Consider the following 19,548-nt stretch of genomic DNA (forward strand, 5'->3'; position numbering starts at 1 on the left):
GCTGGTAGTCATACAGTTTCCTTTGCTCTGAATCTCGAAGGATTTTCCAAGCTTCATCGATTTCCATGAATGATGTTGCTGACTTGTCGGTCTGCCTATCTGGATGTAACTTCAATGCAAGTTCTTGATATTTCCGTTTTAATTCTTCATACGTTGCATTCTGTTCACAACCAAGAATATCATATAGAGTTGTCATCATTTATAACAGCTGGTGATCTTCACGTTATAATAAAGTTTTATATAATAAACAAAAATTATAACAGTTATAAACTTAACTACGGCACTTATATAGTGTTACTACCTACGATATTCATGTTCACTTCACTTCCACTTCAGTTTATCAACATCCTGTTAGCCAAAATATTCGACAAACTATAACGTCCGCGTTACTTACGTTAAATTAATGTCCACATCAATAAATTACATTCTAAACAATCTCGATATTGCACAATGCACCTCAGATCGACACTTCATTAAGTTGTGACTGGTTCAGTTTTTAGCCATAAATATTGTCAATTTGGAGTTTTTTGGCATTCATAAGTATCGCTAATATGCTTAATTCATTCTATTGATCTTGTACCAAACCTATTTCAATACAAGTTCAACATAATAGATAATACTACAAATACCAACAACTTCTGCCATGCTGAAGTTCTCTTTCATTTGTTTTTTGTTTTGTTATGAATGCAAAGTCAAAGATATTACTTTTTATTATCTGAGAGCACTATGTCTGCCTCTTTGTGTGAAAATTCCAAAGATTAGAAAACTCAAAACAAGATGGCAGAAGCAGAAAATAATAAGCAAAATAATAAACAAGTTAAGAAGCGAACAAGAAATCCTTCAGGTAGGTATATATATATAATAAGTATAAGAACTATTATGCGAATTGCGTACCAATATTTAAATATTACAGTGTCAATTCTTGTAGGTTAATGTATTTCATTATCTTGGTGCAGCTAGCTACACAATATGCCAACCTTTAATAAGGTTATGTTTATGTTTCATTTTTAGAGTGGAAGCGAGAAAAAAGAAAACGATTGAGGGTAGCCGGGAAAGCTTATGTGAACAGTAAAGGTGACATCGTTGATGAAAGAAAAATTGGTGAAGACTGTAGATGTAGAAGAAAGTGCTACACACTTGTAACAGAAGAAGAAAGACACAAATTGTTTGTCGGTTATTATTCATTAAACAGCCACGATGAGCAAAACGCATACCTTTTTGGACTCATTCGGAAAACCGAAATTGCTCGGAAAAGAAGTAAAGAAAGCGATCGTCGCACATGTAGCTATAAATATTTTGTTCGTACCAAAGGAAAGGAAATACAAATTTGCAGACTTGCATTTGCCCATATTCATGGAATTTCACCGCATAAGATTAGGATTCTCTGCCAAAAGCAAGATCAGAATATCATGTTCCCACGTGATGGTAGAGGAAAACATGACAATCGACCACGCAAAGTGTCAACAGAAACGTTAAATCAAATCAAGGATCACATTTACTCCATCATCAGATCTGATAGGGTATGTATGGTCCTATACCGATTACCCGATATTCAGTTATGCTTGTCATTTCTGCATTTTGTATGCCTATTAGTAATGTTCTGACATTTTTATTTTAGGTTAGAGATTTCTTAAAAGAAGAAAAACACAATGGGCCAGATTTAAATATAACAAAAATGTGGAAAGACTATTTGGAGCAGTTTGACCCGAATTTCTACGAGCTGCATCTTGGTAATGAAAAGAGTAACAATTCTCATACACCTAATGGCACAGGGATGCCGCACGAGGCGATTCCTCTGCCTGGGTATTCTGGGATGGAAGGTCATCATGGTCTTTCCCATCAGCACCCTGGATCCTACTCTCATGCGCCTGACCTATCTCATTTCCAAATGCCAGGAATAAACCACAACATTGGGCTCCTGGGTAAGTAAGTGCCAAACCACTGTTGCTTATACTTTTCTCAATAGGCTTACATTGCTTGTTTTAGGCTATTTTAAATCTCTAACAAATCTCTTTTGATAATTATGAATAAGAACTGGGTCTACACTTTATAATACATACTTGAAATAGGCAATTCCGGTTTTTTAATTTTTGACATAATAGAGAATTATTAATTGGTTGTTATTTTGGGGTAATTATGGTAGATAGCAACGGCCAAGCAACAACTCACGCTAGCAGTAGATGTGGAAACTAGGAGTTTCGGTGAGGACATCTATGAGCAAAAGAGGAACTTCGAACAATATGACAGATCAAAGACTCCTTCTCTACCTCTTCTTCTGTTTCTTAACCAATGGTTCCACTTAACTATAACCTAGGTATATTAATTTTTTACTTTACTTATCTTCGCCAGAGCTGGGATTTTTGAGTTGAGGATATATACTATATGACAAATGGATCTGAAATCCTGGGAAATATGTGAACGAAACTGCTTGATTCCTCTTTCTTTTCTGCAACCATTTCCTCCGCTGAATCTGTCGCCGTCCTGAACGACCTCCTCCCCGAGCCTGACCATCTGTTTAGTTCACAAATTGATATACTACCTAATGAGAGTCTGTGGTTGCCAGTTTGCTAAATCTTCTGCTTTTCGTGTCACTTATGAATCTGTGGTATGTGTGTATCTCTGTATAATATTAGTAGAGATGTTGCCATGTAATTTGTCTGCTACGCAGAAACCAATTTCTGGTCAGTCACTCCTACTTTCAGATCACGTGACGAGAGTCTTCCTTTTCTACTCTCCTCTGCCCAATATTGCTTCCAGCCACTCAGACATGCTCAGCTCACATACGGCTGGCGCAGTCTGCTGATTTGCCAACCTTGTGCAGGAGTTCTATTGGCACAATAGCCACCTCATCCTGATCTCGTTCTTGCCTTCACTTCACGAGTGCATGAAAATAAATGAGATCAGGCTGTAAACTCCACCCTCCCTTCTGCCCCCCCCCCCCATCCTCTCTCCACCATCTGCGCACCTCACAGACAAATTACATGGCGACATCTCTAAAATACATGATAATTAGTGATAAAACAATTCTTCCTATGCCAAAGCTCAGGACATTTATGTCGAATTGAATCATGTAGACAGTGAAGGATCTCCTTATACCGGGCCTTGTTTACAGTTGCTTTTTGTGGGATGAATTCCAGGTGAACTGTTCCCAGTGAGTAAAAAAAAAAAAAAAACAGTACAAGTGTCACCTTGCCTTTTGACCTATCCTTTCATGTTTTTCTTTCATGACGATAATGGTGATTTCCTGGTGTCCGATTGTCATTCAGTTGCAGTTTGTATAGAAAACACCATAGTTATGTGATTGTCTTTTTGGTCTTGCAGTAGGATGTGTGGAACCCTATGCTGGGTAAAACATGACATGTTCAGGTCATCAGACAGAATTTTGTGGCACGTACCATGACTAATCCTGCTGCTGCAAGATCATCTACCGATTGGGAACAGTTGGCATCCAACGTTGCAACTTCTTCTATTGCATCAATTTCACACTGTTTCTGGCCGACCAGTATGCTCATTACCCTCAAACTGTCTCTGTCCTAGAAAAAACGTTGGTGGCACTTAAACACAGCACTGTGGCCCAAGGCTTCTTCACCGTACATGTGCTCGATCATTTGAAACGTTTTGCTAGTGGATGTGCTTAATTTTTATCAGAATTTTACATTTTGTCCACTGTTCAAACTGCGATTTTTTCGAGTTCCACCACTTGCATTCAATTGTCCTTCACAACAGAGACTGTAGTTCTGCTTACACTGTATTCACGCAACTGCCTCTTGCTGGGATGAGAGAAGAATTGACATAGTACTTGGTGCACTCTATCAGTTGTAGTGCACCACAGCGAAATATGCGGCTTATGAACTTATTGACCATTCTTCATAGTAGTAGTTTTACAGTAGTGTTTGTTGTTGATATTCATTGTATATTAATTCTGAGGTAGTTTGCTTCTCTGTACTAAATGGTTGATCATTTACTAGTGGTGTAGATTTCATTTGTTTGCTTGGTTTGTGTTATTATTTAAGTGTTGTTTTATGTGTGCTATAGTTAAGTGTAAAGGTAAACACTTACTAATCAGAATAGATTCGTTTGATGCATTCGGATTTTTAATCTATTTTAGATTGTTCATTTCTTGGGATGGAGCATTGCCTATAACATATAAAAGGTCAGGAAATGGAGTTGTATAGTCCAGGTGGTCTTACTTCATATTGTAAGGATGAAACTTTATGTGTTGTTTTATGTGTGCTATAGTTAAGTGTAAAGGTAAACACTTACTAATCAGAATAGATTCGTTTGATGCATTCGGATTTTTAATCTATTTTAGATTGTTCATTTCTTGGGATGGAGCATTGCCTATAAGATATAAAAGGTCAGGAAATGGAGTTGTATAGTCCAGGTGGTCTTACTTCATATTGTAAGGATGAAACTTAACTATTTTGCCCCTATTATTACATATGCTAGTGGTTTATAATGATTTTCTAGTTGTCAAGTTGTATTTTCTTTGCCAATTTTTATTTTGAATTTCAGTGCTCACAAATACTTTCACTGGTAGTTACTTTGTAACTATTATGTTGACAAAATCATGTGCCTTTAGGCTATGAGTACACAGGCGACAAATTGTTGAACGACATTTTTGTCGTTATGGTGTGTTCAATAAGTTGAATGAGTGTGTGTACACAGGCAATAACACACAGTGGTCTGAATTGCTTAAAACACGGTCAAAAGTAATAACTCCTTTTCTAGTGGTCATATTAAGTTGAAATTTGGTACACTTATTACAAATAATATGTATCTAACGTGTGTAAATTTGAATGACATTTGGAAATGAATAAACTACTCCTCTTGAGGGGTGAGATAATTATGTGTTCAGTAATAAGGGCCAAATTAGATATTTTTGTCACACTCCTGTTATTTTATTGCATAACTCGTTAAATGCAATAATTATAGTAATTTTATATACACGATTTCATCAGCAATCCTTAATATAACCTAAAGGTTGAAAAGTTACATAAGTTATGTAATCCACAAGTTTATATTATTAAAATTACATGTAACCTGTATAAGTTCTAATCGAAATTCAATGAAGGATTGTATTTTTCTGGGCGAGTACATTCTTTCATTTAATAACATAAATAATCCATTAATATTTTCGTAGTTTTGTAGGAGTATGCAAAATGTTACATATCATTTAATACTAGTGGTAATATAACTTGTATGAACTTCACACTTGTAATTTCCATTACATTTTTGTGCTAAATTATATTAGAATATCTACATTTTTATACATTTTGTTATGAAGATTATGGCTAAGCAGAAATAAAGTAGCCTATGCATTTGCTACTTACGAAGATGTTGAGCATTTGCATCTGAGAAACGTGCCTTGGATGCACTGAGTAGTTTCATTGTTGTAAATGCAAACAAGTTGAAATACAGAAGTGTTTGAAGGTCGCAATTCAAACACCAAGAGTGATTCGGATTTAAGAAAGGAAGACGAAATATTCTTACATGATAAAATAAAGAATTTCAAGAGGAATTAGATCTCCAACCTGTCACTCGTCCCTGCAAGCTGTTGTTTCAAATTCGTCGTCTTCTTCCCTCTTCTCTTCTTCGGATATTACCAAAAGACCAAGCACTTCCGAAGATATATTTAATTTTTATTTTCTTTTGGTAGTTTTTTCAAACTGGAAATTAATGGGTCAGAAGTCAACATTAACCTGCTAAAGAGGTCTAAATTGTCGTCTCGTTTTTAAATTCTTTGAATAAAACTTTCTCGAAATTTTGTCACATCTTAGTTTCTAGACTCAATAGCATCTTCTAATAATTCTGTAACCGATAAAATAACTGAGTTGCCTGCACAATTACAGATACATGAACAAGAATTTTATGTAGGTGGGTGGCATACAGTATTGACAATTTGAAAAATTTCTATAGCTACTTACTATCATTGATAACATTTTTCAGAAGAATAAGAAGAAGAAGTAGAAGAAATGACTGTAAATGGTAACTTCTTGTTATAATCAGTCTGAATTTTTATGAAGATACGTGGTTTTGCTGCGGTGACTAATTTTGTTCTAACGCTAATAATATTGAAAAAACCACATTCTTATTACACTTTCTAGTGACTTCGTGCTATGACTGCCAAATTTAATTCACATTTGTTCTTTATATATTGCACAACATATTCTTCATGTTGCACAAGAGTCTTATTACTCTTTTCTTTAATTTTCTCGTAAATTTCTTCGCAATTAACACGTAAATTCATTTTTACACACTACATTATGCACACATTATACAATGACCTGAAACCAACATATGTCCTCTGGATATGGAAAAAATTAAGGGCCTTTGTTGTTTACTTCCAACAAATCACTCCTCAGTCTTTAAGTAATCAAACATAACTCTCAGTAAGTGCATATGGCACGACACGTGTTGATGGACCAGGCGCATAGATATGATTTAGAGGTCATAATTCGCAGTGTTGCGAGGTGTTGCAGATGAAACCTTCAGTGACAAACTTATAAATGTCTACCAATATACATATGCAAGTTTCATGGTATACACTTTGCGCATTTCTTTAAAACTCTAAAAAAACAATTTTGTTTTTTTCCCCAAAACACGAGCAATAAAAACTTGATTTATTATTAATACATAGAAACAAAAAATACTGAAAACTGTAATTGTTCCTAATACATAAGACCATAACACATTCACAAAAAAATATACTTAGCATTTTACTTTGCATGATTAAGTCAGACACAATGTTCAGAAATCACTTATAAAAATGCAGAATTAATCAGGAAAGATTTGTGTCACTTTTGCTCTTAAGTATTGACCAGAACCTTTGAAGTATTCTTCGAAAAATACTTGGTCTTATCAGAATGACTATTGAGGATTATCATTGAGGTAATTTTGTGTTTTTAATATGAAGTTCGAAAAATGACTTTTGTCTGGCTTTTTAGCAATTTGGACCACCGTGCGATGCAACAAAACTGTGTCTGAGCTGTGTTAAGGTGTGTTCAATAAGTTTGAATGGGCGTGTGTACACAGGCAGCAAAGTGACAAAACTGTGTCTGAGCTTTTGAAAGAGTTGCGACGACTTGTGTGTCTGACAACTAGGATGCGTGTAATGTAATTAGATGGGACTGTGTACACCAGCAACAGGTCTGTCGACAGGACGACAATCTCTAGTTATTTCTGTACAGTTTCTTTCTTTGTTTCATAAGTAATTTTCTTTGTGAGAGGGGAAGGGGAATTTTAGGAGTGCCTAGGAGCGGCACTACTCATAAACTCCTTAGCATAATATATAACGTCTTATTCAACAATGATTATATAACTCAATTCCGAAAAAAAAAAATGTTGTTGTTGTTGTTTTCTAATGCCAGGCATTTGACAATAAAGTCATTTGACCTCTTGCACTCCAATATTTTTCAAAGATATTATCATGACTAGCCACTGAAGCACAGATTTTGAGGTGTTCCGAATCCATTTCTTGGTTTGAGTTGCACAATGGGCAGTTAGGGGACTGATATATTCCAATTCTATGCAGGTGTTTGGCCAAATAATCATGGCAATGTACATAATGTTCAATATTGAATTGTGAGTGCAATTTTCCAAATAACTCTACAAGCTGTAAATTTTACGAAATTATTTACTTTATTTTTCGCGAATGATTAGGCCTACATTCGATTTTGCAAATATTTCTAAGCTGGATATTTGTGTAGAATTTCGAAGGCCATCAAAAGTTGCATTGGTTATAGCGCATTTAAACATGAACAAATTAAAGTAGGTCTGCAATATATTAAAACAATAATTTTTGGACAGTTTAAAGGATTTCCTGAACTGACTTGCTTTGCTAAATTTAATTCTTCTTGTTCTTCTACTTCTTCAAATAATAAAATTGGTACTACCCAAAACTCTACATATATTATACATTGATACATTATATAATACGAACTCGTTTAATTATTTTAAAATATCTCAAAATATTCAATACCGTACTGAATGCACAGTGAAATTTTCTTAGTGAAATTCATAGGATAACTCTACAACCTGTAAAAATTCATTAAAGAAACTTAATTTTTCGCTATTGAATATATATATTTTTTTGCAATTAAGGCGAACTGTTTTAATCGAAAGTGAATAATAATTACTATCGGTAAATACTGTTAACACACACTTTGAACATTGTATACAAAGAACTTCTTGGAGATATTAGACAATTGCACATATCGGTTTTCCTTTCATTAAAATGTACTCTCTTTTAAAGATTACCTCATACCATCTTCTAGAAGGTCATAGACTCTGTCTACGAAGATTGTAGAAAAATCCACTATCTTTCCCTCCTCTTTCATGTATTACATTTTTCCACTCCTGTCTATCTCGCTCAAAATTTATCCACCCACCATAATCTAGATACATGATCACAACACTCCTCAATATTATCCATTCCCTCTCACTGAACATCCTCATACTCATCTCCTTTCACTGTGGCTGTTCCTCGACTTTGGAATTCCCTGCCGAGTAATGTTAGAGACTGTCAGACATCAAACCATTTAAGAATTGACTAAGGAAATATTTTCCAAACAATTCTTGTTAACAATAATAGTTGTTTCAAGTTTCTCAGTGTTCAGTGGTTACAGGATAAATATTTAAATTCTCATAATTATTACTATTATTATTATTATTATTATTATTATTATCATTATTATTACTACTAATTATTATTATTATTATTATTATTATTATTATTATTATTATTATTATTATTATTATTATTATAGGGCCGAAACAGGTCTACAGAGGCCTAATTCGTGAAGGATGATGATGATGATGATTATTATTATTATTATTGTCCACACCTATGGACTAACGGTTAGCATGTCTGGCCACAAAACCAGGTGGCCTGGGTTCGATTCCCAGTTGGGGCAAGTTATCTGGTTGAGATTTCTTTCAGGGGTTTTCCCTCAATCCAATATGAGCAAATGCTGGGTAATTATCAGTGCTGGACCCCGGACTCATTTCACTGGGATTATCACCATCTCATTCAGACCACTGCCTGCTGGATCGCATCTTATGGTTGCTTACACTGCCTGCTTAATCAGCACTTATGTCCGAGTCTTGAAAAAAGTTATTTTGCCACTAGGTGTCAGGTAGTGCCCACCGCTATTAGCATTATCAGTATATGCAAAGTACCCTAAAATAATTATTGTTACGACGTCCTTAAGTAGCAGAAGAGATGAAGGCTTAGGGAAATGATAGCCCTGGGTGTCTGGATCCTTCCACAGTACTTAATATGTATTAATATAAATACTGAACTTAAAACTTAATTTTTTTCTAAGCGATACTACATCCAAACATAAGTTCTAATTAACAGTTTTGTATGAGATAAATATAATTATACAGGTAGCCCTATGCTTGCTTTAGGTGTTTACTAAAATTATTATTAAAATCAATTAACATAATAAAAATAATGTCTGAAACTGATATAAAATATTTCAACAAGTTTAAACATATTTACGAAGAAATATATGCTTCCTGTAACCGAGCTAAGAGATTATTGGAAATCATGGCTAGAATTAACGACAATATGATAGTAACTTCCTGCTTGTAAAATGGCAGTTTCTTCCAATCCATGGAAATGTTATACGGACACTAGGCCTACTGTTTTATTAAATTCAGTATTGCCAGAAAGTAACTTCCCCATTATATAAAAAGGCTCATTCGAAGTGTGATAAATTTTGCGCTCATTAAAAGAAAACCCCCACCCCTCCGAAAAGAAATGCTGAGGAAAATACTGCAAACAGATCATTTACCCCATACTTTTGGAAATATTGAGTTATAATTCGATGTGTTTTACGAGATATTGTATTCTGATCCTTTCCACTTCTTGTTGCTCTAATACCATGGCTGACAGATAAGTTACACTTAAAATGACAAGAAATTAGTTTAATTAAGGTCTTAATAGGAAAAACTTACACCATTGTAAATATATTATAATTAATATTATGTTTAGGAAACGAAGTTTTATATCTCCTACAAGAAATATTGTTTAGAAAATAACATTAAATGAAACGTATTTTAACTCAGGTATTTCTTACTTCCAATATATTTTAAAGAAAAAAATTATATAATTAATAAACAATCACTTACATAGACTGTAATTACTTCTAAGATTTTAAATGAAAAATATTATAATTCACTTTGCACACTTAACACAACCAAAACAATGGCAGTTACTTGCTGCACTCTAGCATCGAATCTGGACAATAATGGTCCATGCAAATCTCAGTGCTAAGAAAGAGGAATGAGCAGGCAGTTATGTCAGCATATAGGGAATTACAAGTATGGACACTTCGCATCGGTACCTTTGATGTAGCAGATCTGATTTCAGTGACCTTCAAATCAGCTTGAGCGTGAGATTCTGCTTTTTCCCTAGAATTGGTGCTGACATCACACCAGGTAGCAGTCGACACAGCAGAATATAACAGACATACAATTAATACATCTAGGTACATTATGTACTCAAATAAAATAAATTGGATCGATGAAATAATAAATATGTCATTATCTGTAATGTCTAGACTCTAGAGTTTCTTTATAATGAGAGAACGTTAAGACGTTTACACCATCAACAATTAAAATATCTAATGATTTGATAGCACTGAAAATGGAAAAATAAAACTCCTACGAGAAGTAAAACCATTTGCCTATTATATTGTATACAAATATTAAGCAAATTTGATACGTAATTTTATAATGTATTATATTATTTTATAATATAATTTATTATATATAAAACAAAAAATTACGCTAGCCTGCGAATTTCAACTTTGTGTTTGTTGCCTAAAGTAAATAATGTGATTTTATATAATGTCGATGTGCTGAATTCGAATTTTCAATCTGTTTACTTCTATCACGTCAGGTTTGTTTGCAAAATCACTTTAAATGTATTGTATAATTACGTGAATTTCATCACAAACTTTTTCATTTCACTTTTTTATTTCAAATGCAAAAGCAATATTTTAAAGACACAACTTGCTGAAATTATGTGTATGGTTGTCCATACATGTCACTAGAATGTTTTGCTTTGTTTTGTCTTGTTTACTTCACTATTGGATGTATAAATTAGCACAATGCATCACATAAAAAATTACACCACTTGCTTCGTAGTTGAGAAAGTCCTCCTGCTCCTGTTTCTTTTATTTTTATCTTCAGGTATTTTACGCTTTAACATCCGACAATAATGAGGATGCATACTGATGCTCCATCGTCCCTGGTATCTCCTTTCGAACTCCTGCAGATCCTTGTGAAATCGTTCACCTTGCCCTTCGCTCAAAAATCCTAGATTTTCGGGGAAATAATCTAGGTGAGAAAACAGAAAATGAATTTTGATACTCATGTTACAACCAAGTTCCTTGTATGCTTCAAGCATGTTAGCCACAATGTTTCGGTAATTAGGACCCTTGTTGTTACCAAGAAATTTTAAAACAAATTCACAGGAAGATATCCATGCTGCTTTCTCCTTTTCATCCACAGTGTTTTTAAATGCTGCATCAGACATCTGTTTTCTTTAGTCAGGACCATTAAATATATTTTCTTTTAATTTGCTTCAGATAGTAATGGAAATTTCTCACATATGTATTTGAAACAGTCTCTTTCCTTATTTAAAGCCACGTTCTGCAGCACCCGACTCTGGTAGATAGTCACTGTCACTGGTCACAATTTTCCTCACCATTACATCAGACTCAGATGAAAACTATTCAAGATTTTCTAGTTGCACAGTGATTGGTATATCAGGCCCATGGGGTACAGGTAAAATGGCTGACCGAATAACTGGATACACGATATGCTTTTTATTTTTAGAATCGTACCCCTTCACATCACATGAACAGAAGTAGTAGTCATTGCTCTCTCCAAACCGTAGGTACTTCAAAAGATAGCAACAGTCTTCTGCCGTTGATCCAATGATGAAGTTCTTCAATGCATACTCTACATATTTTGTGTGGTGTCCAAGCTTTACTTTGGTCTCGAAGTTTGATTCCAAAATAGGCATGGTATGACTTTTTCACAAAATCTGTAAAATTACGCCTCTGCTTAGGCAATGTGTATATCCTACATAAGTTATATAACAAAAGTGGTCTGGATTATTTAGACATCCTCGATGTAACATGGTAAATACTTTCTTACTGAACTAAAAACTCTCAACTTTCTACTCCACAATAAAGCTTCAAAAACTGATTTCGTTTCGTTTCCAGGTGAAACACAGACTATTGAAATGTGAGAGGAACTAGACGAGTTGAGTTGAGTCTCACATTTCTATCTCCCACAAATAAAGACAATGGCAAGGCTGCACGTTATTTCACCCTAACTTCCTTATACGCGTGCACCCTCCATCTGCTGAGAAACATCTGTTATCCTTGATTTTCAATATAAACATCTTAAAAATATGTTGAATATATTTGGTTTTCATATCTTAACATACTAAAACTACAGTTGTTAAAGTATTATAGTTTAAATAATTACACTATAAATTGTCGTAATATATTATAAAAAAATTAAAATAACAAAAAAATGGTAAGTGATAGGAACGTTCTGGCTTCGAATTTGACTTCAGCATGCTAAAAATACCCTAAAAACATTCAAACTTTGGAGGCAGTAATTTCATCGCAGACTAGTGTTATTATTACAACTAGTTTATCACTGAGAAATAACGAAAAGCTGTAAACTTGAATTTATTTGAAGTAAAGCTATTACTGGATTATACAGCAAGGAAGGCGATGTTTGGATCCTGTGTCTCAACTCTTATATTCAATTATTATCGAGGAACTCTTAGCGTGTGCTCGATTACACTAACCTTTAACGCTTGAAAGTGGAACTAAATGCCGGCACACAGAAAACAAAACAGGAAAATTCACTCAGTGTCCATTCTATAATAATCCCTATTCACTGGTTACACAGCCATAAGATGTGATCCAGCAGACAGTGGCGATGTTTAGGAAGAAACTGTAGTTTTGTCTCATACAGTATTCATGAGAATTAAATTTAAATTTATTTTTATTTTTATGGAAGTAAATGAGCAATGTTTGTTCATAAATTTGTTCTAGATTTGATACACCAAATTCCTGAAAAATTAATTTTGTTGGGTAATATAAAGTTTTATATAGACAAATTTTGATAATTATTTTTTGGAGCGAATTTAAAGATTTTGTCATTCCTCCCCAACTTAATATACCATACTGAATTATTGATTGAAATGGAGGTAAGTAGTAGTGTCATACAATGTTCGAACATGAGAGGAGATATCAAGATACTACGAATTTCGCCCTACTCCTTAGGCATCCAGCAGTATGTGAAAATGAAGCATGTAAACTAAAATAATCGAGTCTGTTGGAAACCGGTCAGAGGTCTTATGTTCGATTCAAGTTTGCCAAGTCTCTGTAGTCCTGAAGTTCCTTTTGCGTTTGTTCAATCTTTCTCCTTTCTTACATACGTTCGATGCCTTTCTCCTTAGTTCCTCCTCTCTCTGCGCTTTTATGCTTTAGCTGCATAAGGATGTCAGAGACATATCATGCTAAATTACGCATAGTAATGAGTATTTGTTGTTATTAATATGACTAAACAATCACAGAAATATGCGTATAAATAAATCAAACGAAATATATTAAAGAAAATATGCATATGTTCATTGTACTGACTAGTATTGTGCATTGTTTAAACATGAGGGAGAAAACCAGAATATTACCAACTTCATTCTATTTTGTATAGAAATTAATCGCAACATATGTGCTTAAATCCTTAAGTGGTTTAAAATAGCATCCTGCAATGTTAGAACATGAAAGCAACAATCAAGATTTTACAAACTTCGTCTTATTTCTTTGCTGCACTTCTTAGAATTAAATATTGACAAATATAAATACAGTTTTGTAATTACTTAGTGAATAATGTATGTTTTTAAGTCGTTTGCTCCTGAATCATTTTGAAAGTTGTATTTAAAACTATGAATTTAACTGTTATTATCATGCCATACTTCCTGGAGTTGTTCAGTCAACTCTACTTTTAAGATTGATGCTATCCCAGTCGGGGGCACATTACCTGGTTGAGGTTTTTCCGGAGTTTTCCCTCAACCCAATATGAGCAAATGCTGTGTAACTATCAGTGCTGGAACCTGGACTCAGTTTGCCGGCATTATCACCGTCATATCATTCAGATACTAAATAACCTAAGATGTTGATATGACGTCGTAAAATAACCTACTAAAAAAAGTAAAAGAAATTGATACTATATTAGACCTAATAGATAATTGCTCAGTGTCTAAAATGAAATATACTTGTAAGAACTGAAGGCTCTTACTCTCAGCTGGAAGAAGATTTCGAATTAAATGATAAGCCTATGCTTGAACTTTAAATGATGGCGTAGAATTGACTTTATGTATTTCTTCTGCACCAAACGATGCCACTTGAAATAAAATGTTGTATTGTCTTATATTATTATTTTTTATTTAAAAAGTGTGTTGATAACGGGCATACTCCGATAAATAAATTTTTAATTCATTGTGGGGGCTCTTGAATCTCAGGAGGAACAACTTTTACAACAGCGCAACATAATCTGCTTGACTCATTACCTAATTTTTTTGCTTTGCATTTATTGCATAGTTTATTTATTTTATCTATTTTAACACAATTCAATTGAGCATAATTAAAATTTGGATTATAAAATAATGGAATGCTAAGCTAACACACTATTAATGCATACTAAAAAATCAATACACTCTCGTTGTTCGTTAATTCTCTGAGATGAAAATGAATGTGGTATATAAACATAATTTTAAGAAATACAGGAAAAGAATATACAGAATAGCCTATCAAGTTTTCTGTGCGTAAGAAATACAGGAAACGAATATACAGAATAGCCTATCAAGTTTTCTGTGCATAAGAACCTATTTTAATCTTACCTGTCCTCGATTCACTCAGAAAGTACTGTAATAACATTATAGCATTATGTCCATCTAGAGAAATTACACGTTCAGTGGTGAAATAATAATTATATAAATCGGTTAATTAGCTTCTGAGATTACTTCATACAAACACAGAAACATGTTAAATGAATAGTTTCCGTTTGTTGTTGTCCAAGGCTCCTTATAGAGGAAGTCATTTGTTTTCATTTCATTACAGCCCATTAGGTGGTGATAATAAAACGCATTGTTGTTTTGAAACTTATTTATCTCATTAAATATCAGTACTATCAAAATTTTTCAAAGAATAAAACTTATTGGAAATCATTTTAAAGAAACGTTTGTTGTGTAACATTTTCCATGAAAATCAATAATAAGGGAGACATTTCGATTCATTTAATTCAGCCCCCCTTATAACCTCCCTTTTAAATAACATACTTTAAACGCCATATAACCTAAAATCTAAGTTAGAACAAACTTAATTTATATTCCAATATTCATATTGCGTGAAAAGATAACAAACTTCCAGACAGACATACAAACAACAATTTCAGAAAAGCGATTTTTGGTTTCAGGATGATTAATTATACATGTTGAAAACCAATTATTTTTGGAAAAGTGAAAATTACAAGAAAAATTTCGGTTACAGATTTATTATAATTATAGATTACAAACTAATCACAAGATATGTGCTAACATCCTTAAGTGGTTAAAACATGAATAGGTGAGAGAGGACAGCGAATTTTTTTATAACAAGGTGGAACAAACACGACAGGCTTTCTCCTGCAGAGCGATCTTCGGCGAATATCGAACTTTGCTATACTCGACAAATTTGAACAGAACATAACTCCTGTAATGCACGACGCTAGTTTAAAGCATGAAGGGATGGGAGAGGAGGACATCAAATATTTTCATAATATTGGAGAACAAACATAACAAGCCTCCTCCTGCAAAGCGAACATTGGAAAATACCGAACTTTGCCATATTTGTCAAAATGAATCGAACATAGTGTCTGTCATGCACAACGATAATGTCTAGTATAAAAATGAAATAACTTGTTTATTTAACAGGATGTATGGTATGTTATAATTATGTAGGTCTGTAATGTTATGAAAATGAAAACATTTATTTAACATGTTGGATATTATTATTTTATTAACAGAGTGGATTACTCTCTGTGGCTTCAAGACCCACTTGGGTTTGAACTCGGACATAGTACGTATTATATACAGAGGAGCTGTTGAACCTTTAATTCTATACTGCGTATCTGCCTTCCAGGACACACTACATAAACAATGGACCCAAAATAAAATTAGCAAAAATCCAAAGAGGCTTTCTACTAAGGATTACTCGAGCTTACCGAACTGTATCAACTGATACAACTCAAGTCATCACAGCTTTTGAACTATTAAATCTTACTAGAATCTACAGAGCTCAATTGTCTGACTTAAAGAAAAATCGAAAAACCTCCACTACACCATTCAACAACCACAATCTTGAACAGTTAGCAGACCACATAGCAGTGGGCCACTCAAGCATTCCATCAAAAGGACAACTCCTCCTCACCTGCTCCTCGACACACGACTACCACATAAATACAGATGGATCACGACACAAAAGTAATCAACTGGAAGAACAAGTAGGCTGCGCATTTGTTGTCTATCACAGCAATAATGAAATATTTTGCACCAAATTAAAACTGTCTCCTTATTGCACCATTTTTCAGGCACAACTTCTAGCAATTAATAAAGCTATGAAATGGTGCATTAACAATGAAATCACAGCGTGCATATTTAGTGACTCCCAAGCTGCCCTTCACTGCATCGCTGACAAGTACAACCATCACCCATTAGCAATAGAGGCAAGAGAATTATTTCAAAAGTACTTGCACAATATATGCCTCACTTGGGTCCGTGGACACAATGGTGTAAGAGGAAATGAAAGAGCTGATGAGTTAGCGAAAGCAGCAGCCTCCAGTACAGAAACTCCGACCTACACTCTACAACTGATATCATTTATCAAGAAACAAATAAGACAACAGACTCATCAAAACTGGAATACTAGATGGACGACAAGCACAACCAGATCACTAACAAATTTCCCATCAATCCATGACTGATTTCAAACCTACTTTCATAGCAACACAGTTTCTTTGTGAACATGGGAAATTTGGAACTTACTTCGACAGATTCAAGATAGCAGCAGACATCAACTCTACTTGTTTCTGCCACGAAGACCTTCACAGTGTGAAACACCTTCTGTTTGACTGCCTCGTTATTGAAGTAAAGAGATTTGAACTAAAGACACATCTCCTGGACTGTAACACCGAGTACAGCACACCACTATGTGAAGTGATTAAAAAACTCTGTTGCTACAGAGAATTTATAAATTTTGAAACTTTATCTTTAAAAGACTGTAGAGCTATCTTTCACCATTATCTGTGTACATAAAATAAGCAATATATATATATATATATATATATATATATATGTAGTATATCGTATAACTAAACTAAAACCCTAGCATACTGCTTGGTAAATTAGGATTCCCTTGAGTGGATATTTAATAATACTAATAATAATAATAATAATAATAATAATAATAATAATAATACTAAGAAGAAGAAGAAGAAAAACACAACAAAAACAACAGAGTGGATTGTATAAGTTGTAATTATGTACTTACAATATGAAAATGAAATTTTTTTATATTTATTAACAAGTAGGGTACTGTACATTTATTATGTATATTTTAAAAATGAAATAATCTTATTTATTCTCAGGTGCATATTGCAAGCTACAACAAATTATGTGTAGTACGAAAATGAATACAAATATTTTATTTATTAACAGGTTGGATATTATAAGTTATAATGATGTGTAGTATGAAAATATCATTTATTATTAAGGACTTATACAATTTAGTTCATATTGAGTATTCATGTTATAATACTTTAATCATCAGTATAGCCACACTTCTATTGTTACCGAGCAACTGTGATTTATTTGAATATTATGTCAAGAATGTAATTATAGCTACATAGTAAAAATTGTCATATATTATTTAAAAAATCTGATTTACCTATATGTACGTATATTTCTGTCGATGTTTAATGATAATTTTGTAATTCAAATTACCTGTCCTTACATCTTTATAAACGTCACAAGATTTGTTCTAAAATCCTTACGTAGCTAAAAGCATGAAAGGATGGGAAGAGAGGCTAGGAAAAGCCAGTGAGCTTGAAGGGGCAGATTCGAGTGAGCGGGATAGATCTGCTGCTTCAAAGCAGACTTCGGTTCTTGTCATGCTCAACAAACTTGAACCGAACATAGCGCTTGAAATTCACGACACTAGTAAGTACACTATATACAGGACATAAATAGGTAAATAAGAACATAGAATGGAAAATTTATGGATTGTTTTACGCAATCTGTTACACATTTGCCCCATTTTAAATGTTGGTCATTAATAATACTGTACCTAAATATTTAACTTGTGAGGATATACTCAATGTGTGACATGAACAAATAGGTAGGTTACAATCATGAATTGTTATATTTCCATTATTATTAATTGTTTTTAGTTGTTCAAGGCCATGTGATAATGAAAATGGTATTAATTTTGTTTTAGAAATGTTCAGAGAAAGTAAGTGAGCATCCAGCCATTCTTTAATAATGTTAATACCATTGTTAGAATTTTGATAAGATTCATTCTAGTTTGAACCGCTAAATATAACCACAGTATCGTCAGCATAAGAATACAGAGTACCGGAATGTTTCTTAATGTCAATTTTAAGTAAATCGTTGATATATATTAAAAACAAAACAGGACCTAAAATCGTCCCGTAAGGTACACCTATATCACTGTTACGTGATTCACTAAGGTGAGCATTGATTTTAGTTGATTGAGTTGTTACTTAAGTTAAGGTTTAAATAATTTTAAAGCCAATCCATTAATTCTCAGTAAATCCATTTTATCCAAAAATATACTGTGATTGACTGTATTGAAAGCTTTCTGTAAATCTAGAAAAATTCATAGCCATTTATTTCCTACATCTAATTGTTGAATTATTTTTAAGTAACTGCTATAATAGCATCATTAGTGCATAGATTTTTTTTCTGAAACCTGATTATCATTCAGTAGTTTATTATTTTCTTTTCTAAAAATTGTATTAACTGAGCTTTTTTTTACAATTTTGAAATAATTTAGAGAGACTGGTGATAGTGAAATGGGTCTGTAATTATTAAAATTATTTTTGTCACCAGACTTGTGGATTGGTAACACCCACTGCTTGCTGGATCGCACCTTATAGCTGCATAAACTGCCTGCTCATTCAAAGTTATTTTGCCACTAGGTGTCAGGCAGTGCCCACCACTATTAACATTATCAGTATATGCAAAGTCACTACCTGCCACCTAGCAGCTACTCATGCATAAGTGTTGATTGGGCAGGCAGTTTAAGCAGCCATAGGATATGATCCAGCAGGTAGTGGTATCACCACAGCATATTTTATGGCTGAGGAAAATACACCTTGATATATGTACAAATTAAATATAAAGGAAAGTGGTTTAGAAATAGCTTCGATAATGTTTCAGGGTGTTTGTTGTAA

The 19,548-nt window shown here is 33.5% G+C and overlaps 1 protein-coding gene across 1 annotated transcript in view; it reads left to right on the forward strand.

Annotated features, from left to right (window-relative positions):
* Nucleotides 1-702: 702 nt before the first annotated feature.
* Nucleotides 703-19,548, forward strand: part of LOC138709202 (uncharacterized) — a 125,338-nt gene continuing 106,492 nt past the window's right edge. The window contains exons 1-3 of the mRNA XM_069839791.1: nucleotides 703-844; nucleotides 1,012-1,520; nucleotides 1,619-1,922. Coding sequence (XP_069695892.1) covers nucleotides 778-844; nucleotides 1,012-1,520; nucleotides 1,619-1,922 — 880 coding nt within the window. The 5' untranslated portion in view covers nucleotides 703-777. The remainder of the gene's footprint in view (nucleotides 845-1,011; nucleotides 1,521-1,618; nucleotides 1,923-19,548) is intronic.

Source organism: Periplaneta americana, chromosome 11 (genome assembly GCF_040183065.1).
Source record: "Periplaneta americana isolate PAMFEO1 chromosome 11, P.americana_PAMFEO1_priV1, whole genome shotgun sequence".
Taxonomy (NCBI): Eukaryota; Metazoa; Arthropoda; class Insecta; order Blattodea; family Blattidae; genus Periplaneta; species Periplaneta americana.